This window comes from Neofelis nebulosa, chromosome 9 (assembly GCF_028018385.1).
Source record: "Neofelis nebulosa isolate mNeoNeb1 chromosome 9, mNeoNeb1.pri, whole genome shotgun sequence".
Lineage (NCBI taxonomy): Eukaryota > Metazoa > Chordata > Mammalia > Carnivora > Felidae > Neofelis > Neofelis nebulosa.
Genome location: NC_080790.1, coordinates 89675959 through 89700596, shown reverse-complemented (window position 1 = coordinate 89700596; position 24638 = coordinate 89675959). Strand labels below are relative to the sequence as shown.

At 48.8% G+C, this 24638-nt stretch overlaps 1 protein-coding gene and 1 long non-coding RNA gene across 2 annotated transcripts in view; one reads left to right on the top strand and one right to left on the bottom strand.

The window, feature by feature from the left end:
- Window positions 1–12448: 12448 nt before the first annotated feature.
- The window catches only part of SH3RF3 (SH3 domain containing ring finger 3), a 374110-nt gene continuing 361920 nt past the window's right edge, over window positions 12449–24638 (bottom strand). Inside the window, exons 9-10 of the mRNA XM_058684636.1 lie at window positions 21971–22305; window positions 12449–12854 (exon numbers count right to left, since the gene is read on the bottom strand). Coding sequence (XP_058540619.1) covers window positions 12686–12854; window positions 21971–22305 — 504 coding nt within the window. The 3' untranslated portion in view covers window positions 12449–12685. The remainder of the gene's footprint in view (window positions 12855–21970; window positions 22306–24638) is intronic.
- LOC131485303 (uncharacterized) lies at window positions 14787–20548 on the top strand. Its single transcript, XR_009248762.1, has 4 exons — window positions 14787–15187; window positions 16014–16075; window positions 17701–17788; window positions 20288–20548. It is a non-coding gene; the product is annotated as an uncharacterized LOC131485303 (long non-coding RNA).

The following is a 24638-nucleotide window of genomic DNA, read 5'->3' as shown; positions in this document are numbered from 1 at the left end:
AGAGACTGTGCAAGGGTGATACGAAAAATCCTTAGAGACCAGGCACAGTGCCCTGACCCCGCACCATGCTGTGTATGCCTGGTGGGAGTGGCGGCTGTGGGTTAGAAGACATAAGTGCCAGCAGAACGTGGAGATTGGCTGGATTTTAGGAAGAGGAGGAAGGATGTGTGGAGGGCAGCCCCTGGACCCTGCCTTGACCCCACTACCTGAGACTGGGTTGTGCAGGGTGCCTGTGCCATGGAGAGAGGACATGTCCCGCCAGCAGTCAGATCCTGCAGTGAGGCTCAGAAGAGGGGACAAATGTGAGAGCCCCTTAGTCACAGAAGCCCTTCAGATAGCAAAAGCACACAAGGCCATGATGAATACAACAGGGAAAGAGGAGCCAGGGGAACCCAGGGACCCTTGGCAGAGAGTTTCACAGCCAGAGCCAAAGGGAGAGAGAGTTTCCAGAACAAGGGGGGCACCTTGCAGAGCCAAATGAGCAGAGCAGACTGAAGGAAAGCAGGGCAACTCCACCTAGAACCGGTCCGTATGTTGAGACTCACATCACCCCACTTTATTATCATAGGATATGGGGCTTTCTGGAGGCACAGGGTGGGCACGGGCTCTCACACAGCCAGGAGGTGGGGATGTGCAGAAGGCATCCTCTCTGTTTCTGCAGGGCTTGGCAGCAGTAAGGCCAAAGTGGCCATGGGCACTAGTTCATAAATCAGCCTCAGACTGAGGCTGTGTTGCCTAGAATAGGCCTACTTCTTCTTTTGCCCTTGGCACCTGGAGACCCAGAATCTGACCTATGCCCTCAGCAAGGCCTTCCCTGGAAGCCTTGGGGAACCTCCTACCTAGTGTTCTATGGCACAAGTGGTCACAAGACCTCTGCGTGGAAAGCCAAGACCTAAGGGGATGAGGGTTCAATCTCTGCTTCTCTCTCCCGTGTCACCCCTTAGCTGGGCTGACTGACTTGGGATGTGGTCCTGCTTTCTAGACAGAGTACTGACATGCAGATGGACAGCCAGTGTCCATGTGGGCTGTGTGCTCTGAAGAGTGTGCTCTGAAGAGCAGCTGGAGCCCAGTGCTCCTTCAGGGCATCCGATGGAGTGACAGGGTACAAGTATGAAGTAGGAGCCAACAGGAGTCCTCCAGGCTCTTTGACGGAAGAAAGCAGGGTGGGCTTCTTGGAGGAGGGTGGAGGGCCCACCTCTGCAGACAGCTGCTCACCTCCAGGGCCTCACTCTGGTCTCCAAGGCGATGATGGGATAACTGTGCCTTGCGCTAGCCTGACAGTAGGGCAGAAATGCTGTGAGCAGGGCATTCTTCCAGCATATACGAATCTCTCTGGCCACTCTCCTTATCTGAGGCGAAGGGAAGCAGGCATCCACATACAAAGTGGCAATTAGGAGGTTTGGTCAATTCGACAAAAGACAAACAGCCAATGAGGAGTCCTGGCCCCAGCCTCACCCAGAGTCACAAAGCCAGTGGGGGCAGATGTGGGTCTAGAACTGGGCCCCTGACCCCCAGGCTTCCTCACTTCTGTCTTCTCTCCCCTAGGGCCCTACTTCCATGTGGGTGCCTTAGCCTTGTGTCAGTCCTGAGCCCCAGCAGAGCGGTGGCTGGCCTGAACTTCTTTAGGCATGGGGAGCGGTTTCTCTCAGGCTGGTTGTAAGGATACCACTCCCAGGCCACTAAGCACCAGCCTGTGGGCCTGAACAGAGGCACACCTGCAGTGGGGAGGGATTTTCATTGCCACCCAAGTGGGGGCCCATGACCCATGGGTCATTTGGGGCTCTGACACCAGAGACCGCAGAGGGACAGCTGAAAGCCCACTGTGGCTGTTGGGGACATCATTCTCCAGCCCCAAGTCAGGCTTCAGAGAGCAAAGAGACACATGTGAAGGTCTCCAGTTAATGCCTGTGTGTTGTTACAGTACATGGGAAGTCAGATGGGGAGGCTGCCAACTGCCACTCAGCCAGGTCTCCCTGGGTTTAGAATGTGGTCTTTGGAGCCAGACTGCCCGGGTTTGAACCACAGCAGCACTGCTTTGCCACAGCCTCAACAGAGTTGTTTGATTGCTCTCTGCCTCAGTTTTCCCATCTGTGAAATGGTCATGTAAAAGTTCCTGCCACATAAGGCTGATGGGACAAAAATGAGAAAATGTGTCTAAAGCACTATGTGTGGGCCCAGCTGAGCAAGCACTTGTACTTCATATGCACTCACTGTCACCACGGACGAGGACACAGAATTCTAGGACCCAGGTGTCCACACCGCTGCGTCAAACCTTTCTCCACCTTTGTTCTTGTGTGCTTCCCTGACAGCCACTATCTCCCTCTGTCTTGCATTCAGTGTCCCCCGGAGGGAAACTTCTTGGTGGTTTGCAAGTATTGAGCACCTGCTTGGCTTGTCTGTGGACAGAACTTTGGCCCCTGCTATTGCCAGAAGGGCCCAGCTCCTGGTCAGACAGGCTGGGGTTGGGTTGGTGAGAGGTGTCACATGGCACGCAGCAGTGCGACCACTGTGTACGCTTTGCTAGCTGCTTTGCTCAGAAGGAGCTGTGGGAAGTCAGAGCCTCTGTCCTGGCCAGGAATAGCAATGAAGCCTCGGATCACCATCGGCATCTGAGCCAAAGCATGACTCAGATGAGGCGCAGGTGAGAGGCAGAGGCTGCAGGATGGAGTCTGGCCTCTCATTTCAGCAAACGCCCTCCCCGGTGTTTGGGCCCCTTGGGGCTGCTAACCAGGGGATACTGATGGACTATGATAGCTGGGATGATTAATGTCATGTGTCACCTCGACCAGGTGAAAGAATGCCCAAATAGCTGATAAAATCTTATTTCTGGGTGTGTCTGTGAGAGTGTTTCTGGAAGAGATTAGCATTTGAATCAGTAGATGAGTAAAGTAGATGTACTCTCACCAGTGTGGGTGGGTGTCATCCAATCTGAGATTGAAGAGAACAAAGAGGCAAAGAAAGCGTGAATTCTCTTTCTTCTTGACCTGGACATTTATCTTCTCTTGCCCTCAGACACTGGAGCTCCTAGTTCTCAGGCCTTCAGACTCAGGCTGAATTACACCACAGACTTTCCTGGTTTTCCAACTTGCAGACAGCAGATCACAGGACTTAGCCTCCATAATTGTGTGAGCCAATTCCTGTAATAAACCTCCCCTTATATGTCTATATATACCCTGCTGGCTTTGTTTCTTTGACTAATACATAGGCCCATTAGTTGGGAAGCTTCCCAGGCATCCTCCCTTCTCTCCCCACCATCCCCCACCCCTGCCACCTCCACTGGTTTTCTTCACAGTCTTGTAAAGAAATAACTGCAAATAGAAGAGTTACCTCAGAATGGTCTCCTTCTGGAATATATGGACAGCCTCCTTCCTCCTCGGCCTCCACCATGGCTCGGCTTATTCAAGAGGCCCTTCTGGTTTGCCCATTTCTTTCTATGTCATTGCCTCCACCCTACGCAAGGACACCACCACCTCTTTCCTGGAACTTTGCTGTAGCTTCTTCCCTGCCTTCCCCACATTCATATGATCCACTCACTACCTTGCCCACAGAGGGAGCTTTAAAGCACAGATATGATTGTGCCACACTCCTTACAACTCTTGAAAGGGGGTAATCTTGCCTTTGGCCTAGAAGGCTCACCTCTGCTTGCCTGCCCATTCTCATCTCAGTCCCTCCTCTGCCCCCCACTCCTCTCCTCTCTCCTGCCTCACTCCTCTCTCTCCTCCCCTCCCCACAGCTTAGCTAAGCTCTTTCTTGCACCTCTGGGTACTTGTATATGCTGGTCATCCACCAGAACAGTCTTCCCTCTCTCTAAAAGACACCTGCCATGCTGCTCCCCCTGCAACTAGATGCACTTCTCCTTGTGATCCCTCTGTACTTTGTACAGAGCTTACTTATAATTTTTTGTCTATTGCCTAATTGTTTAATTTTGACTATTTCATAACATCATGATCTCCATGAGCATAGGCACTGTTACAGGCTGAGTTGTGTCCCCCCTCCCAAATTCATATGGAAGAGAGAATCCTTAAAGAGGTAATTAAGTTAAAATGAGTTTGTGAGGGTGGGCCATACTCCAATATGACTGTGTCCTTATAAAAAGAGGAAATTTGGACATACACACACACAGAAGAAGACCATGTGAAGGCACAGGGAGAAGGTGGCCATCTACAAGCCAAGGAGAGAGGTCATAGGAGAAACCACCCTGCTGACACCTAAGACCTCCAGCCTCCAGAATGGTAAGGAAATAAATGTGTAAGCCACCCCTCTGCAGTACTCTGTATGGCAGCCCTAGCAAATTAACACAGGCATCGTGAGTTTGTTCACTGTTTCCATAGTACCAAACAGTATTTTCTGACTGACGCACCAGGGCTCCACCAGGCAGAAATTCCAGGGACGCTTGGCATCTTGCGCAGGATTGTCTTGCCTCCATTCTTCTCTGTGATGCTGGTGCCTAGCAGAAGGAATCTTAGGAAACAGCCATTGAAAAAATGAGTACAAGTGGGAGGGATGGAGAGTAGGGGCACATATGTAGAGCAAATGTCCTGAAATGGCTGTGACAAAATGGGCCACATCCTCAGATTTCTGTTGGCAGAAATGTGCTTACCCCCTTTACAGGCAGGAGGGAGCTCCCTCCTGGCTATCTTGGCGTTGCTCATTCTTGCCAAGAATCTGCAGACAGGAAGCAGCTTGAATCTCGTCCTTGAGTGTGCTGGATCCCTCTGACATGTGCTAACAATGCCTGTTCTCAGGCACAGGGATTTACATGTTTCTAGTCACTCCCTCAATGCTGGCCTTCCTCTCCAGATTGTAAACTCCATCCTTCATATACCCTTCCTCAGGCTGGAGGTGCAGCCTGACACCTGTGAGTGCTCCATTGACATGCATGTCCCAGTGAATGGATGGATGAAGACTGGAACCAGCAAAGGTACACAGATGGATGAACTTCCTCCATGACACTTCCTTTCTGCATCTGGTTCTACTTTTTAGGGCATTGAAGGATGTGACTTCCTCTAAACTAAGAATTTTAGTCCATACTTATGTCCAACTCTGTTGATATTTCCTATTGTACTTTCTTGAGATCTGGTATTTACATCTCACCTTCAGGAATATGGTGCCCTCTGATGGTCCATTTTCTCAGATTTTGCTGGGCTGTTTCTAGGGCCAGTGTCCTGGGGGTTGGGAGAGATGTAACCCTGTGGAGTGGGCACTTGCTGGTTTGGGTTGGCCAGTCACAATCTCCTTCAATTTTGCCACCAGCACTATAGGGGTGTCTTCTTGCCTCCATCTTTAATCCATGGGGTTTGGCTGGGTGAGAGTTCAGGGACAGCCTTTATCTCAGGTCCCATCAGTTAGCAAATTCCTGCCCTCTGTTCACAATGGCTGAGTCAGGGAGATAAGCATGGGCCCACAATGAACCTGTGGGGTCAATCCCAGGATTTTGTCTGGGGCCACTGAGAATAAGAAGCTCTCTTTCTGCAAGAGTGGCTAAGGTATTAGTAATCCCAAAGCTGAGGGTGGTGTAGAGAGAGCCTGCTGAGAAGGGAGCAAACATGGAGGACAAGAAAGCCAAGAGATACCCAAGAACAGCATATGAGAACCTGGATCCAGTTGTACCTGAAGTAAAATATACCTAAACTAGTTTCTTAATGGATATATGATTGGTATTTTGGGCATGAAATTCTACACATTGTAAGATGTTCACCATCCCCAGTTCCCACCAGCAAAATGAAAGAAGTTTCCCTAGTCATTAAAACAACCAGAACCACCCCCATTACTTTCATTTATCCCAGATGGCTGCCCTTGGCTTTTCAGTTACTTGAGTCAAGAATTTCCCCCTTTTTATTTATTCCAGTGGGTTTTCTGACATTTTCAAATAATGACTGACAGTTTGTCAACATTTTTGGGTGTCAGGGATTTAATCCACAGCATACCAGTTGATCTTGGTATAGCCTGTCAGAGCACAGGACTAGTTCTGAGGAGCCAATGGCTAGCACAGGCAACCAGCAACATGGACAAATGAAAAATTGCCCAATTCTGGTTCTGGAAAATGGCACTGAGGGATAGACCACAGCATATCAGGGCCAGCCTTGGATGTTGGGGCAACATCTTGACCTGAATAAGGATACCTCTAGCTCACAAGCCCAAGAGGCACTTCCTTGTAGACAGCCAAACGTGGCCTCCTTTGGGAGATTAAGATAACCACTTAGAAGGGCAATATCAAGTGAAAATGAGAACTCCCAACATGTTCAAATCAATAAGGATCATTACAAGATCCATAAAGATGGTGACAGGGTCTGTGAGGCCAAGCCAGTGGTGGAAGCTGGCCTGAAGGAGAAGGGATTCAGGCCTTAGCATTTTTCTGAGCACCACAAGCTTTATGAGGGGTTGCTGTGTCCTGCCTCTGCATGTTGGGTCTAAGCAAGAGAGAAGCACTTATCTCAGCATTAGAAGGGACCTAGAGATGCTCTAGTCCTTCCTTCTCTCTAGTATGGGCCTAGGGTGTGTTTTCTTAGGCACAGTTTAGAGTAACCAATAACCATCAATGACTCCCACACCTATAGGACAGAGCAAAGACTTCTCCTAGCATTCAAGCCAGTGTCAACCATGGCTCCCCCATGTCCTAGTGTGTGGTCTCACAGCAGGCATCAGGCCTTGTGTTGTCTCTGATTCTCCATCTATAAATAGTACAATAGCAGCACTCACTTGACAAGAGTAAGTGTTGGCTGCTACAACCATCATTTTTAGAATTTCTGCTGCGTTCAAGAAAGAGCCAGAGTATTGGATGTCAGAAGTCCTGGCTCTACCACTCATTTAACTCAGAGCTAATAATATAATTTCTTAGAGTCTTGATTTCTTCATCTATGAAATGGGAATAAGGATCATACCTCAATGAGATGTTGTAAATAAAAGATTTTTAGTATGTCAGTCCTTCCGTCTGGAAGGGCCCCAGGCCCTGGCCTACCCTCTAAAAAGCACAGTTTAAGGAGAGATTCACAGAGAGGCCTCCAAGGGGCTTGGCTTCCTCTTCCATGAATCTTCACACAACTCTGGGCACCTCTACCAGATTAGCCCATCTTGTTACTGGCCAGTTGTGTGTTGTTCTAGCAGCTCTGCTGAGGGCTGGCTGCTCTCAGTCCCTATCGCTGGCTCTGCAGCAGCCAGTATGTCTCTTCATGCAGACATTTTTTATTTTTTTATATGAAATTTATTGTCAAATTCTATACAACACCCAGTGCTCATCCCAACAGGTACCCTCCTCAATGCCCATCACCCACTTTCCCCTCCTTCCCACCCCCCATCAACCCTCAGTTTATTCTCAGTCTTTAAGAGTCTCTTATGATTTGCCTCCCTCCCTCTCTTTTTTCCCCCTTCCCCTCCCCCATGGTATTCTGTCAAGTTTCTCAGGATCCACATAAGAGTGAAAACATATGGTATCTGTCTTTCTCTGTATGACTTATTTCACTTTGCATAACACTTTCCAGTTCCATCCATGTTGCTACAAAAGGCCATATTTCATTCTTTCTCATTGCCGAGTAGTATTCCATTGTATATATAAGATATACAATATATCTTTATTATATACATATATATAATATGTATGGTGGGCATATTATATATGCCTTATATATATTGTGTGTGTATATATATATATATATATATAACCACAACTTCTTTATCCATTCATCAGTTGATGGACATTTAGGCTCTTTCCATAATTTGGCTATTGTTGAAAGTGTTGCTATAAACATTGGGGTACACGTGCCCCTATGCATCAGCACTCCTGTATCCCTTGGGTAAATTCCTAGCAATGCTATTGCTGGGTCATAGGGTAGATCTATTTTTAATTTTTTTGAGGAAGCTCCACACTGTTTTCTAGAGTGGCTGTGCCAGTTCATGCAGACATTTAAATGAATGCTGGGCTATGGAGCTTCTCCCCGGGAAAGAAGACCCAGTGCTCCCCCAGTGTAGATATGCCACCTTGTAAGTTAGAGGCAGAGATGTTACTCCTCATAAAATCCACAGGGACTGAGGCCCCAGCCAGAGGTTCAGCTCACTGGTGGATGGTGACGAATGTCCACTATGCAGGATGAATGGTTGAGCTTTCTTGATTAGAACACTATTCTCCTTGTGGGTATTAAACCAGCAAAGGGAAGTTAGTCCTATTTGCTCAGTGAGCATGGATTCAGAGCATGGAAAGAGGTTACATGATTTGAAAGTAAAATGGCACCAGGCTCTGCGAGGTTGCCATATCCACCTCTATAGTCAGGGCATCCCTGCCCCAAAGACTTGCACATTTTGCTGCCAGGCACCCTTTCCTGTCAAATTGTGGTGGGCACTGCCTACATGTCCTCTGGCCCCTTCTTCTCATGCTCTCATGCTTGACATTTTATTTTTATAGAGGGTTTAGGGTCCAGCTTCTGGAGTTGGAGTAGTCTTGAGTCTGGGTCATAGTGTTTCATAAGCTATCTGACCTGAAGCAATTTACTTCACCTCTTCTAACCTTGACTGCTCATCTAGAAAATGAGGATAAAAGTATCTTTCACTGAAAGTGAAAGGGTTGGGAGGGTTAAGTGAGCATGTAGTATATACTTCCTTATTAGAGTGCTGGGCTCTCACTGTATACCCCACTCATAACCTGTGCTTATATACATTCATTTAATTTTTATAGAAGAGTAAAATGGCTCCTTGCTAAGCTTTCTTCCAGCTCAGGTATATATGTGATAGTCAAAGAATATGGGTGGGTGTCTTGGCTAAGAAGTCAGTGAAAGCCTATTTCAGGAAGTGCCCTGTCATGTTTTAGGCTGGTGGGGCAGCCTTCTACCAGGCATTGGTCTGTCTGGCTGATTTAGGACAGGCCCACTTTTCTAGAGGTCAGTGATCTCCTGAAGCCACTCCTGCTGGTGGATTCCAAGCATTTTTCTCCTTGTGCTTCAGAGAACAGCTCCCCACAGCCTGGGTACTCTGAGGGCCAGACAGACAAGGGCAGGGCCATGAATATGCTGGTCTTGGAGGCCAATTCTAGGCACTTCTGGAATTGATGGACTTGAATAACCACCAACACAAAATGCTTTCCCACAAGATAGGAAGTTGAGTCATCTGCAGAAAGTCACTCTACCTTCCAGGCAAATGAGCCACTGGAGGGGAGCTAGAGGTCCTGCACACCCACCAACCTGTGGCTCAATACTTACTGTCTAGCCAGTGGATCTCCAGCATGTGTTGCAGATAGCTGTCTGGACAACCCTGGTCTCCTTAATGGCCCACCGCCCTGCATTCTGCACATGGAAGCTCTCTGAGGTGGTGGAGGTGTAAGCCAATGGAATGGCCAGCAGAGGGATGCAGGGTGACACCTTCCCTGTTATGCTCCTATCCACTTGGGCATTTCTGCTCAGACCCTCTCAGCTTCTGCCCCAACCTCACTGCTCCCATCATCCAGACAAAAGACCTCTCCATGTTCATTTTTATTTAAAGACTCAGAAACACAGGCATCATAGTTTGTCATCACTGTCAAATTCATCCAAAATCACACGCTGACATTTGTGTATAACAAAAACATTGGTGTGTGTGTGTGTGTGTGTGTGTGAACTGTGCAAAGTACAAAGAACTTCTCAGCCAGGCAGCTGAGCTTGTTTGGGGTGCCAGAGTCTGGAATTCGTAATATGAAGCTGCCAGGGAAGTGCCTGCCCACTGTCTCCCCACTCTGCTTCTGTGGCCCTTTGGTGGACCAGTTGTCCTCATCCACTGACCTTGCTCAGTGGTGCCTATGAACTCTACTGCATTCCTCAAAGCAAGTCACCTTGGCTGCCAAATGCCACTGATAACCAAGATGTGTAAGTTGCTGGGCCAGGGTAGACAGTGAGGGTTCAGGTAAGGTGTTGGTTTCATCTTAGTAGCCAAAATGAGTTTGTCCATTAGGGAAAGATATCCCAAAGGGTCTAATTCTGCTCTTGCCCTTGTCTGTGGGCCAAATGGTCATGAAGGCTGATGGATTTGGCTGATTATGTTTGAAAATACCCCAAGGCACCAGGGCTGGTTGTGTACTTCCCTACTCTCTGGGAGCCCCACCTGAAAGGATGTCCTGGTGATGGCTGGCCTATGGCATCCCTTCCTTCCCAAAGTCATACCAATACCTGACCCAACTCTGCCACAAGAAGGTCCAGCTGATGCCTTGCAAAGGCACTGGATACTCACCTAGCTCTCTGCTGTGAGGGGTGCTGGGCCCTGGTGGGGGGCTGCCTCACCCACAGTCACTAGGCTGTTTATCAATTCCTACCTACCACGAGCATTGTGTGGGTGGTGGCTGAGAGAGGAAAGAAGGTCCAAGTTAGTCTATTCTGTTGCTTGGTAACTGCCTTTGTTAAAAAAAAATAAAAAGGCTTTCCTTAGTATCTGGGAATGTGAGTTAGTTCTGATCTCACTGAGGAACACATGTCTCCCTCAGTGTGTTAATCCATGCACATTTTTGGTGATGGCATGATTTTAAACAAGCACATGATTTTTGTGCATGGCAGACAACTAATTTGGCACCAATGGCAAATGGATACCTTCTGGTTGTCATTAACTCATGTAGGGCTCCCTGGGTTTAAGTTGGATTTCGTCTTTCTTTGATTCAGAACAAATTTCTCAAGTCTATTAAATCTATGATTATCTGGAGAGAGGAGAAGAGCCTTTGTCTAGGTGTGATCCCACCATCATGGTAGCCACCTGGCAGTAACAAATAGCCAAGTCACATCCCCAAATAGGAGCTCTGAAAATAAGTGTTTTGTATTTCAAAGGCATTCCACCAGGCAAGGGAATGTGTTTCTGGATTTTGTTGCATCATTGAAAACCAGGGAGATCCTATGTTACCAAAGGCTAATTTAGTCAGCCTAATTTAAACTTGAGTCGCTTTATAAAAATAAAGAGAGGGGCGCCTGGGTGGCGCAGTCGGTTAAGCGTCCGACTTCAGCCAGGTCACGATCTCGCGGTCCGTGAGTTCGAGCCCCGCGTCGGGCTCTGGGCTGATGGCTCAGAGCCTGGAGCCTGTTTCCGATTCTGTGTCTCCCTCTCTCTGCCCCTCCCCCGTTCATGCTCTGTCTGTCTCTCTCTGTCCCAAAAATAAATAAAAAACGTTGGAAAAAAAATTTTTTTTAAAAATAAAGAGAGAGGGAGTTTATGAACTGTGACTCTGAACTGACAAGAATGTATTCTTAAGGTGTGAATCTCTTGAGAACAAGACTGCCTGCATGACAGGGCTTCTCCAGTCTGTTTCTATGGCAGGTCTGGGCTGCTGGGCTCATGAAGAGGCCTCAATGGATGCCACCCAGGGCAAGGTCCCAGGATCAAAGGTATTCTTCATCCTCTCTCTTCTCCCAGCTCCCTTGAATTCTTCAAATCTGCAGCAATGCCTCAAATCCCTTGTTCTCCTCATTGTACTTCCAGTCTTTAGACCAATATTTGTACTGCCTGATAGGGACACATTTATTTAAAAAAAAAAAAAAAGACAAACCCATCATAGGGTGGGAAATCTGAATTGTGGTTAAAAACTACACATTTCAGTAGTGAGAAATCATACTTTGATAATGCTAATTGTAGTCATTTTCTCTAAAGCAATAAAAGGAAAATTCTGCCTTCCTAGGCTGGGGTTGACCTTCATGTTCTTTTTACTGCCACACAAAAGGCAATTATAGTGACCCTTACTTGAAATGCTTCCAGTTCTTGAATAATAATTACCACTGTCTAGACATAGCATGGGGCTTTGGTAAAGGTTTAAAGAAATTGGCTTTTTCTAAACTCCCTCCAACCACTTAAATGGATTCCCTCTTATCCACAGAATAGTAGCCAACACTGATATTGAGTGCGTGGACTTTTCAGTTTTCCAAAATTCACATGGTACATATAAAAATTCTGCCCACTTGATTATCATCTCAGACATTTTTTCTTTCAAGCTCAACCAAGTCATTATTGGTTTTACAAAAAGGCAGCACCAGATGTATGAAAAATAGGCAATGTATGACCTATTAGAAATATAGAAAGTCTAACAGCTTTACTTTAAAAAGATGTTGTAAGAAAGAAGCAATGCAAAGGGACAGTGGCGGCAAAACGAAACATGTGGCTTATAATACGATGGGCAGGAAACAAAGCCAAGTGCGATCTTGCGCCTCCAACAGGAGCTGCATGCTGGGCTTCCCCAGGGACTCTGGGGACACAGCAAAGGCCCTGGGCCAGGAACACCCTTGCTGAGTGGCCAGGTGGCAGGTGACTGAGGTATATAGAGAGGTGATGGAGCAATCTGGACCCCCCCCCCCCAAGAAGCCCAGGGCAACCCATAAAGACAATCTTCAAACGCCCTGGGCGCCATGCCCACCGCCCAACCCCCACAGCCCTTCTGCAGCTTTCGGCCTTGCATAGGCAGCAAACAAGAATGCTGCAGCTTAGCAGTAAGTCACAGAGCAAATCAACCCGCATCAGCAGCTTCTCTTTTCAAAGATATTTCTTTACAGTTTACGCAGAGGGAAGCATTTTGTCAGAGAACAACCCCAGGGTGTGCTCTTGGTTGGGGGTTGTGGACTCCCACCCCCATCCAGGGTGGCCATGTCAGGAGCCTTGAAAGGGACCTGGGACCCTCAGGACAGCCTTGACTTCCCTTGTTGTGCCCTGGGGATCCCAGGGAGCCTTCATGCCTGGGGAGTGGGGTGTGGAGAGTGTGTCCTCAGAAGCTCTCTACGAAGCTTCCCGGGAAGAGACCGGTGCGGCCATTCCTCTGCAGGGTCCCCTTGTACCAGCCGTCCTCACGCTTCTTGTGCACAAAGACAATGTCACCTTCCTTCAGCTCGATCTCTGCCTCGCTCTGGGGAGGGTAAGAGACCACCACGCGGTACCTGGTTGGGGGTGGGGGGAAACAGATACCACACTGGGTGAGTCTGACCCTAGGCTGGAGGATGACACCCCAGGGCCTGCTTGCAAGGTCTCTCTCTTTGTTCTTCCTTTCCTTTTCCCCATCTGGTGTAATTATTATAATTTGGGGTTACTTCCCCCACTTTTAAAAATTTCTACTTTGATTTTAATTTTTACACCACCTTTTCATTTTTTTAATTAAAATTAAAAAATAATTTCCCCTCCATGTCCTTTTGGAGCCCGATCTATGCAGCTGGAACATTTCTGCCTGAGAGACAGTCTCTCCCTCCAGCCCATTTTGGACAGTGGCCTCCTCTGAGGTGGGGCCTGGGACAGCCACTTCAGTCCTGGGGCAGGCACTGGGGTATGGGCGGGACACTTAGTTGTGTCCTCAGTTCTGTCCTGTCCTGGCTGCATGATGCCAGGCTAGTTGTCCTGACCTCCGGAGTGTCAGCTTCTTTGTCTGAGGAACAGGGAGGGTGGGGGACGCCTCTTAAATGGATGTCCTACATGATGTGTGAAACTGTTCTGGACCTTGTATGGTAAAACGGTCACTCTTTTTAAATGTGCTCCTTACCTTAGCACCTGAACTGGATGAAATCACATCATAAATGAAGCCCAGTTTTTTACACATCTCATTTCCGAAAAACCTGGGTGCTTCCCTGCAGCCTCTGAGGCCTCTGTGGAACCTCATTTCAGACCAACATGACATAAAATCCAACTGGAGACATAATTGTTCCCATAGGGGAGTCAAAGTGGAGCTGTGGGCCTGAGCTCTAATCTAGCACAGACCCCTGAGGACCCCTCGTGGCTATGGCAGGTCCAGGGCATGGGTGGGCACTGGGTGCTGCCACACACAGCTCCCTGAATCTGAGACAAATCTGACCCTCTGGCTGGCAGCTGGCTGGGGATCCAGAGCCCCAGGATCAAGCACACATCCCACACCACACACCTGTCCACCGGGCCTCAGAGGAAGGTTAAAAAGAAGTTGTGCTCACTCTAAGGGTCAATGTTCTAAAACACCACCAAAGGCAAACCAGCATGTGTCCTGGTGCCCATGTTCCTCGCTGCTGCTCAGCCTGTCTGGAATCTTCTGTCCCCACCCTCCAGCCAGCTGTGCCTCCCTGCCCCCTCACGGAACTCCTCAGGGGCAGGTGTGCTCAACACTAGACTGGGCCTGCACCTCAATGCTGAGGGGGAGGAGGGAGGAGCTGAGAGGGACCTGCCCACCCCACTAGGCATGTGAGATGAAGCTTCTCTGCAATGTCCAAGTCCTAACTGTGGATGGGTTTTATAGCCGGGAGGATGCAACCACTCTCCATCCCTGAAAACCCCTAGCTGGAAGTCGCTCCAGAGCCTACATCTGGAGAGTTACACCCACATCTGGAGGGTTCCTCTCTGGTCATGGAGCCTGCCCCACTTGGGACCCCTGCTGGACCCTCGCTCCACTCCAGGTTCTCTGCAGTCAGCAACCACACAGTGAAAACATAGGCAGACCACAGCCTTCCTCTGCTCAGAACAGAAGCCAAAGTTGGGGAAAGGCTTCTGTGTTCTCTTTGCTCTCTGAGCACATGTGCACTCCTCAATCTCCCCCAGCTCAGGACTCCCTTGCCCGGGCTGCTCTTGCCTGCCACTTCCCTGATGCTCTCTCTGGAGCAATCCTGCCTTCCACAAGCCAGCTGGGCCCTGTTCACCATGCTTAGTGCTTAGCACAGGTCTCCCACACTAGCATGCAAGCCCCCAGAGCAGCAACTGTTACCCCGTGCTCCCTGCGGTGTGCCCAGTGCCTAGGACAAGACTTGCACACAGGAGCACTATTCATACATGCAGGAGGGCACCTGGAGGCTTGGGGGTGGTGCTGTCAGTCAGGTGGAGCTGCTGGGGAGCCAGAGTAACTGGACAGGCAGAGGCGCAGAGGTGTCAGTGGCTGGTGGCAGCTGGCGCGGAGAGGTCCAGTGGTGCCTGTATCTGGGCCGGCAGCTCCATAGCAACCACCCAGCAAACAATGCCTCCCCCCAGCCCACAGTGTACACTTCAGCTCCTGCTGTCAGCCACTGGCCATAGGAGGGGAACGTTGGCCAGACTAATGGCCCAGGAGCAGGATGACCAGCAGGCCTTAGGGGACTGGGTCATCCATCCATGCATAGGAGATGAACCTGGGAGGAACCACATACTGGGTGGTTGGCAATGCTGGGACTCAGAGGCCCAGGGCCTGACCTGGACTAGAAAGGCCACCCCCAGGAGGCACTGTCCTGCTGCTCCCCTCTTCCCTGGCAGTGCCTGGCTGTGGTCCTGGCCCACTGGCTGGGGCAAGAAGGTGGGATATTCCTTTTCTCTCAGTCTTCCTTGGGCTGTCGGCTGTGAAGGCCTGTCCCCTGGGTCCTGTCTCCCCCATAAGCCACAGCCATACACATGGCCTCTGAAAGAGATCATCCAGGTGTCCCAAGCGGCTGGCTGTCCTGAGGATCCTCAAGGGGCTCTAAATGTGAAGCCTCTGACCTGTATATTCTGCTTTTGGAAAACCAGGACATTATAACCAAAAGAGTTCCTATGTCAGCATTTCTTCAAATGTGGCCGTAGACTTCAGGGCCTCTAGGTCAGAATCCTGGCTCTGTGCCAGACCTACTTGATGAAACTGTGGGAATGGGGCCAGGAGTGTGGATTTTCAGCAAGTTCTGTGGGTGAATGTTTAACTTGCTATTGTTTGAGAATTAAGGTGAAAGCTCTAGGCAAGTCTTCATTCTCCTTCAACCACCTGCTCAGAGGGCCTGGGGTGCTGGCCCATTGGGGTTAGGACAGGGAAGCCATGGTTTGGGGCATCTGGGATTGGTGCTGTGAAGGCTGAGGAGACAATGCACAGGCAGAGAAGACCCAGGCTCCACCCTGGGGAGCTCACGGTCCCAGGTATTCCAGGCTGTTGAGACCAGGGGGGAGAGAGAAAGGTGGCTCCTGAGTCTGACTTGGCAGGCAAGCAGGGTTCCTACTGCTGAGGGACCAGGGCTGGCCAGGCGTGCTGAGTGCTTTGGAAGGGCTGCAGGTATAGGAGGGTTGGGCCAGTTCTCATAACTCTCTAGGCTCTAGATGCTGGCTTTGGGGGTATAAAGGAGAGAGAAAATACAGTATGCCTCTCGCTTTCCTCTCAGCCCAGAATCTCTGCAAACGGCTGCCTGCTGGCCACTCCCTGATGACAGATGGCCTTGAGGAGGTAGGAATAGTCTGTAAAATCAGTTCCCATACGTCCGGCACTCAGGCCATGTGTGCGGCTACAGAGACCAGCACCAGCCCTATCTGTGGCTCTCTGCCACCCTCCACTTTTTCTCCAAACACCTGCCTCCTTCTCTTCCCCAAGGATGAGAAGGCAAAGAGTGAGATGATTTCTCAGACTTCAAACACAAGTTTTGGCTTTTGCCTCAACTGCCAGATGTGAAGCAAACAAGCAACTCTGAAAATGTAATTTGCTAGAAAAAAAAAAAAAGTAATTTGGTGCTTCTGAGTAATTCAATGATTTAATGAGCCCAGATGGATGATGTGGGCCTAATGTATAAGAGTCGAGCATTTAACGTTCTTGTCCAGATCATTCCAAGACTGTGAGCTATTTTTCCTGCTGCATGAAAGTAATTGATACTCCCTGTTATAGACACAAAGGGCCAAATGAACAGTTAAGGACAGCAGCTACTCCTGTGTTATGACTGTGGCGTCATAAATTATAAGAGACTGCCTTGTGCTGAGTTAAGGTTAGGTCAACCACAGCTAATTTTCAGACATAAGATTCAGGAAATCAAAAGGCTCAAAATCAGAATGAATTCTTACCACTGCATATTGCAATTAGCTTTATGTGTGAGGTTTGGCATGTCCTCCTCCTGTGTCATCTGCTCTCCTCCTGACAACAGGGGTCACCGGGAGGCCCTCTGAGTGGCAGGCTTTTCAGAGCATTTGCTTCAGTGCCTACTGAGGGCGAGTGACCCCCGAGATGGTGGATGTGATCATCACAGAGCAGTTTCCCTCTAGGAACTTGGAAATAAGAGTATGCCTAAACCCCAAACACTAAGCTACAATATCAGCACATGTATTAGGTGCTTGTTGCTGTTATAACAAATTTCCACAAACTTAGTGGCATAATTTCTTATTTTACAGTTAAGTCAGACATCCAATGTAGTCACCCAGAGTGCATTCCTTTTGAAGGCTCTGGGAGTAATGCATTCCCCTGCTTTTTGCAGCTCTTAGAAGCTGTCTACATTCCTGGCCAAAGGCCCCTTCCTCCATCTTCAGAGCCAGCAATGGCCAGTTGAGTCCTCACACTGCATCACTTTGACCCTGTCTGCTGCCTTCCTCTTCTCCTTAGAGGGATTCTGTGATCACACTGGGCCCGCCTGGATAATCCAGGATAATCTCTCCATTTTAGAGTCAGCTGGTTAGCAACTTCTATCATGCCTGCAGCCTTCATTCCTCTAGGCCATGTAAGTCCCCCATGTAAGTCACAGTTTGGGGGATCAGGGCACAGACATCTTTGGGAAGCCATTGTTTTGCCTACCATGACACATAATAGATCAAAAAAACTTAAATCCTAACAAAGCCAAACAACTCACAGGCCAGTAAGAGGTGAGGATAAATAGACTGAGTGTGTGAACATATGGGAGAAAAGACTGTGCCAATAAAAAGTAGAGGAAGGGGTGCCAGGCAACATTGGGGGCACCACCATCTTATTATTGTATATGTCATACCATTTCATATAATCATATATGTCATTTAATATGTTATTATTACTCTTATTATGAATTCATAATTTCCCAGGTATTGATCTATGCATTTTACAAATATTTTAACTATCAGATACGTATTAATATCCCCACTTTGTATATGGGGGAACTGGGACTCGAAGAAATGAAGATGCCTATTTGGGTGAAATGGATGATAAGAGGTAAGTGTGCCGATATTTCAGAGCCACTCTGCAACTTCTCCAAGGTTCAAGAGAGCCAGGAGGCAGGCATCCAGAGGATGGGTGCAGGGCGGCTGGCCCAAGAACTCAGCCAGACCTGCCCAGGGTCAGCATATCCCTGCTGGGGAGATGGGACGTTAGACGGTACTCCTGGATCCCATAACTATACTGCTGTTATGAGTTCCCCAAGTAACCTCCAGAAATGTGGCTCCCTGCACATTGTCCATAGGGCATAACATGTCCAGATGGTCCAAGGATTAGGCTCCCGAGGAAGGGTTAGTAATCGGCACTCTGGTTTACACATCAGGCCTGTGAGTTTGGCTCTTACAGATCTCCTGAGGGCTGAACCTGCCTCTAGTGAGCTGACGTGCAGGCCTGGCCAACCAGACCTGGGGGAGTTCTCCATGGTTCACTCCTCTGGGCGGCCCAAACTTCCTGCCTCTGGGAACAGTTAGGAGAGACGCTTCCAGTGTCTTCCTGAATCCTCAGGAGGGAAACTGTTACATCCCAGGGAGTTTGTACATAGGAGACACTCAGAACATGCAAGAGGCAGCCTTGTAGCACCCAGAGCCTAGCCACTTCAGGTGAGAGATGCCCCTTTCTCAGTGAGCTAGTGGTGGAAGCCTCAAATCTGAGCCCCACCTGCCCTTTGCTGCTCTCCCTCCTTCAAACCTTAAAGTGGCCTTGCACACGGCAGGCACTCTGCAGATATGTGGCTTGCAAGTGAGTGCCCAGGGCCTCCATAGCAGGGATTCCTGTTACAGCTGCTCCCCTCCAGCTGTGAGCTAAGTTTTATTCACAAGCCTGCAGGGCCCAAGGCCAAGCACTTTCTGGAGCTGTCCCAGCCTGAAGACTAAGCCTTTCCATTGTTACACCCTTGCTCCAACATGCTGGGGCTTCCTAGGACACAAGGCAGCCTAGGGGCTGCACAGGGTGAGAGAAGGGGGCATTTGGGGGCTCATTAGGCAGCAGTTTCATTTCAGGCTGTATTTTGAAAACTCTCATCACTAATGAGCTTCACAGAGTGCTGGGGACAAGCAGGGTGCCAAAAGTCTCTGGGTACAATAAGCCCTGATTAGATGGAATATTCACAGAATGAGAGTAATTCTCTGATCTTTCTAGTTAATCATGACTTCCATGGTTTAGTAGAACAGGGTATTTTAAGACCTTTTATTAAGGAGTCTGGAAGTTGAGGGATCTAGGGAGAACAGAAACTTAGGGGAGACATGAGAACACCTTTGAAATATCTCAGCCTATCTTTCTCAGGAGCCACCAACTTTGTTACCTGGGGCAGAGGGACTGGGAACCACATTAAGAAATCATAGGCATCTGGGGGTTGGTCTTATGGAAGGATGAAGGTTCTGGCATGAAAGAGCTGCCCAAAGTTGGAGGAGGCTCCTTGGAGGGAAATGGAGAAAGAAAGAGAACATATGTGCCTGTGTGTGTGCCTGTGTGTGTGTGTGTGTGTGTGTGTGGTGTTTGTGTGAGATGTGAGGTGCCTGTGGTATATGGTGTGTGTGAAGTGTGTGTGTGGTGTGTATGTGTGTGTGGTGTGTGTATGTATGGTATATGGTGTGTGTGCATATGTGGTGTGGTATGTGTTTGGTGTGTGAGTATGGTATTTGTGTGAGATGTATGTTAAGTGTGTGTGGTATGTGTGTGTGTGTGGTGTGTATATGTGTGTGGTGTGGTATGAGGTGTGTGGTGTATGTGTGATATGTGGTATGTGTGGTGTCTGGTATTTGTGTGAGATGTGTGGTATATGTTGTGCATGTGTGTATGTCTGAGGATGTGCGTGTGTGTGGTATGTGCTATATGTGCACATGTGGTGTGGTGTCGTGTTTGGTGTGTGTGGGGTGTGGTATGGGTGTGGTGGTGGGGTGTGTGTGTGTGTGTGTGATGTGAGGTAAGGTGTGAATCCAGTCTCCTCAGGGCCTGGGGGTTTGCTGTGGGGAACGCACCTCACAGTAATGGATCCTGCTGTGACGGAGTTTGGACAGCAAGTATATCTTGAACCAACAAGGGGGTGGTGATCAATTGCTGAGGATCCAGAGGCAGATGCTGATATCCTGGCAAGGCTGTGATACGGTCCATACTGTTTTAAAGCCAGAGACACCCAGATCCCTTTGTGGGCAAGTTGCACCTTGGGCAGCTGCTGACCATGCTCCTCAAAGTGGTTCAGAGACCAGGCTCTGTGGCTGGAAAGCCTTGAATTCAATCTCTGGCTTGGCTAGTTACTTTTAGCTGTGTGATCTCGAGCAAGTTACTTAGCCTTTCAAGAAGATGGGGATACTAAATTCATAGGGTTGTTACAAGAATCACCAGAGGTAACACACACAAGGCACCTAGAACAATGCCAGCAGATGCTAAGCTGCATACACAGCATGGCCATTCTGGGTGTTTATGGCCCAAGTCCATACTGATTGTTGAGTGTCTGAATCTCCCCCTGCACAGAGCACAGAGCTTTCATTCTAAAAACAGGTGTAAATATGGACTGACATGACAACTGCTTATCAGAAATCTGTAACCAGCTCACATGTTGTCCCTCCGCTGCCTGTGGAGACTGTTCTCTCAGTGGCGCTGGATCTCAACACCACAGCATCAACCCAGCCCTGAAGCCCATCATCTGGGTATGCCTTGGCAAAGTGGACTGCAGCTTATTTGTGTGGTCTGAGAGCTAAGAATGCTGTTACAATTTTAAATGGTTGAAAAAGAAATCAAAATAATAAAAATATTTCATAACACAAGAAAATTAAATGAAATTAAAATTTTGGTGTCCATAAGTAGAGTTTTACTGGAGTGCCCACGCCCTTTGCTTCCATATTGTCTATGGCTGCCTTCATGCCGGCACAGCAGAGGTGAGAGTTGTGACAGAGACCTGCAGTGTCTGCAGAATTTACTATCTAGGCCTTGACAGAAAAGGCGTGTCACCCCCCATTTAGACAGAACTTAACTAGCCCTGCATTGGCACTGGGGGTTAATGGATGCTCAGGACAGTGGTGCCCTTCTCAGGCTTCAGCACTGGGGTCCATGGGGAGGAGCTGGCCATCAGGCAGTGAGGCCGAGGTGAGGGAAGATTCAGACAGAAATGCCAGGACTGTTTCCTGAGGAGACTGCTCTCATGTTTACTATTTAAGCAGCATTCCAACAAAGAAGGCACATGGAAGGGAAAGTACTTCTGTGCTATCCAGATTGGACACCATCACCTCTCACTAGAGTGCCTTCAGCCCTTATCTGAAGCTCTCTAAGGACTAACTCAAATGGCCCCATCAGCTGAGCAAGATGCCAGCCTCTGACCCCTTATAAAAGTCAAGCATGTGAGGGCCCTCGGTGGACTCAGTTTACTGCTCTGTATAACTCTAGGCTGAACTCTATGAAATTTCTGGTTTTGGTTAAAAAAAATTAATGTTGTCACTTTTGTATGGTTTAACCCAACAGACTATATACCTTGAGGCCAATTTGGGGGTAATGTTTTATAATTCTAAGATGTCAGAGTGGGTTGAGCCTCAAGAAAAACTGCCTCTGGGGTGGGGTACACAGGCCATGGGATTCAGTCCAGGGGTCCACTCCAGGTTTCCCACAGGGTTGAGGGGAGACAGTCATCTCACTAGCATCATTGCTCACTCTCTGGGCTCAGTGCCCCATCAGTTCTGCCAAGTTTCCTGATGAATCCCTTGCAAATCCCAAACTCAGGACCCATATAGATTCAGAACATGAAATAGGCTCCTCTTCATTCCCAAATGCTTTTTATCTTTTTTTTTAATGTTTATTTTTTATTTTTGAGGGAGAAAGAGAGAGAAAGAGCAAGCAAGCAGGGAAGGGGCAGAGAGAGAGAGGGAGACATTGAATCCGAAGCAGGCTTCAGGCTCAGACCTGTCAGCAGAGAGCCCGAGGTGGGGCTCGAACTCATGAACTGCGAGATCATGACCTGAGCTAAAGTCAGATGCTCAACCAACTGAGCCACCCAGGCGCCCCCCTAATGCCTTTTATCTGATGCTCACCATCCAAGCTCAGGAACTGAGTAGATGTGGGTAAGAGGGACATTTGGTAAATTTAATCCTCAGAAAATCCCTATTGTCACTGCTCCCCCAAAATGACTCCAATCTCAGAGACCAGCCCATACCAAGGTCCCAGAGGATACGAGCCCACCCTCCCTGCCCTTACCTCTCCCTGGACAAAGGCTTGGGCTCCGGACGGATGGCAGCCATGGAGAGAGGCGCTTGCCTGGAGGGAGATGAGGAGAAGTTCAGATCCAAGGAGCCTGCCTTTCTGTGCAGTGGCTCCATCCCCACTGCACCCTGCATTTCGCTCTCTATGGGGCAGGACCCTGCCCTGCCATGGATGGACAGTGAGGATACTTCGGGTCCCACGGCACCCTGGAGTGAGGTGTCCACTGCCACCAGGGCATCGTGGGTTGGAGAAATGGATGGTGGGGAGCGAGATTTCTTCTTGGTAGACGCCCCAGCAAGAAGCTTCAGCAGCCCACTTTTCTTCTCTTTCTGGAAAGACACACAGAATTGAAATCCAGTGGGTTAATACTCCTAAATGCCCTTGTTGGAGGAGGGAAGTATAATCTTATTTGGAAACTTTAAACATAATCTTGTTAAGCTGGTTAGAGGAAGAAAACAAAGCTAAGACTAAAAGGTTTTCCAACTCTTGTTTTCCTTTCTTTCCCCAAATCTGGTGCAAGTGCCCCCAGAACAGACCCAGGAGGCCCTGGGGCAGACCAGAAGGTGCTATTCCCAGGAGAGGGTGCTGTTCCCAGGAGAGAGTGCTGCAGGAATAGGGAGGTGGGGGGACGGGGGGACCCTCCCGACAACACACCTCCTCACCATCACAGGACCGTCCCAGACTGGTAAGACTCCAAGGAGCCAGGAGTCAACATCATTTGTCTCTCTTTACCTGGGAGAAGTGTGTAATTATTTTACATCAGGCTTCCTGAGATTAGCTTCCTCAACCCCCACCGGGTTTATAGAACCAAAGGTCATGTATCCTAGACACAGCTTCATTTGGAAACTGGGCAACACTGTATTCAAACTTTTCTGGCACAAAATTATTTATACCACACAAGAAACCCGCAGTGTGCGTGTGCGCGCGAGCTCATGTGTGCATCACATATATTCCCCAAGAAAGTCATTTGCAGGCAGGGAGGATCCGAGCTGAGGTCTCAGAGCTGAAGCAGCCCCCCATGGGGGCAACTTCTCCTCATGCCCTGAGTTCTGTCAATGGGAAACACCCTGATAAAACTGCTTCACTCAGCAGGTGGCTTCTTTATCTTAAGAGACGTATTACAGGATATGACAACATTCAGGTCGTGGCTCCTTACATACAAAACTAATGAGATAATCAGAAGAATCTGCCCTTATAATCATGAGGCTATTGATACGCTCTCCTACTAGGATGTGTAGACACCTCTCCTGCTCCATAGTTCACTCCCAGTTCTCATGGAGGACTCCCCACCCCACACCCCACACCAGTGGCAGGCATGATCAGTATAGGGTCTTCATCAGAGGACCCATTTAGTACTCTCTTGGCCCTGAAGGAGCTTCTCTCCTTAGTCTCACATCCTGGGAGCTCAGAGCAGACTCTCAATATGTAAATGAGAGCCAGGCTGGGGTGGCAACACAGACCTGGAGAAAGAAAAGATCCAGGCAGTGTCCTTGGGTGGCCTGGACCAGCCACCATGTTTGCTCTGAATTCTGCATATCACTGTCAGTGAAGGGGCACCTCAGCCTCCCTCAGCATGTGCTGATTACACTGAAGCACATAAGGAAACATGAGAAACATTGCTATCTAGAGAGTTGTTTGTGAAAGAGAAAGTGTGTACATGCAGAGGTGCTTTTAGAACACGCTTGCCTTGGAATCTGACCATTTTTATGGCTTTAATAGAGTTCAGCTTTTTAATGTTCAATGGAAATTAGGTGGCAGGGCACATGGCGTAAAACAATGGCAGCACAGGGAAGTCTGAAAGTATAGCCACTGAGTCAGTGATGCCTATCAAAGAGTCTGCTTTGGTCACAGGGCTCAGTAGACCCTGAGGTGGATAGAAGGCAGACATCCTCTTCTCACCTTCCCTGTCTGCAGGGTTAGAGGCTACTGGCGGATGATTTCAGCATCACCACACTGATGCTGAAATCTTCTTAAAATTCACATATTAGGGATATGCATATCCTTAAGCTAAGTCAATAACATTTTAGTATGAACAAGTCCATGGTTTTTTTCCTCTACTGTTAGCACTGATATTGACAGAAAGAAGGGAAGTAGATGTCCTGAAGACTGTCCATAGTGAGTAATTTCTGGCATGGGTGAGCCCCAGGCTGGTGGGGAGCAGGTTGGTGTGGGGTAATGCAGCAAAGGGCAACCCTCTCTGTTTATGTTTCCTAGCTCTGTCCTGCTTCAACATCCATAAAGGAGTTCTGTGACACACTTAGGAGAGTTTCACTAGTTTGGCCACGAGGGGGCACCACATATCTGGCTCAGAGGGATCCCTGTCTCCCAAGTAGCTGGGGCTCCTGAGGCCACTGCCATTGAGAGGTGCTGGTGGGTGGCAGTGTGTGTCTGGTTCCTCATGATGACAGTCTCCTAATCTGAGACCATGAAGCGGAGGGCACTAGAGGTAGGAGGACACAGTGTAGGCGTGAGGGGTGGTGTCTGATATTTCACAGCCCTCTGGGGGCTCCGGAAGGATGAGCCTGCCCAATGAGTCTAGGGAGCCATGTGGACACCCAAACTAAACACCCAGATGCACAGAATGCAGGTCGAGTATCACAAAAGCTACATGCTATCAAATTCTCAAATTCCAGTTATTAATCCAATGGGATGGTGAAGCTGG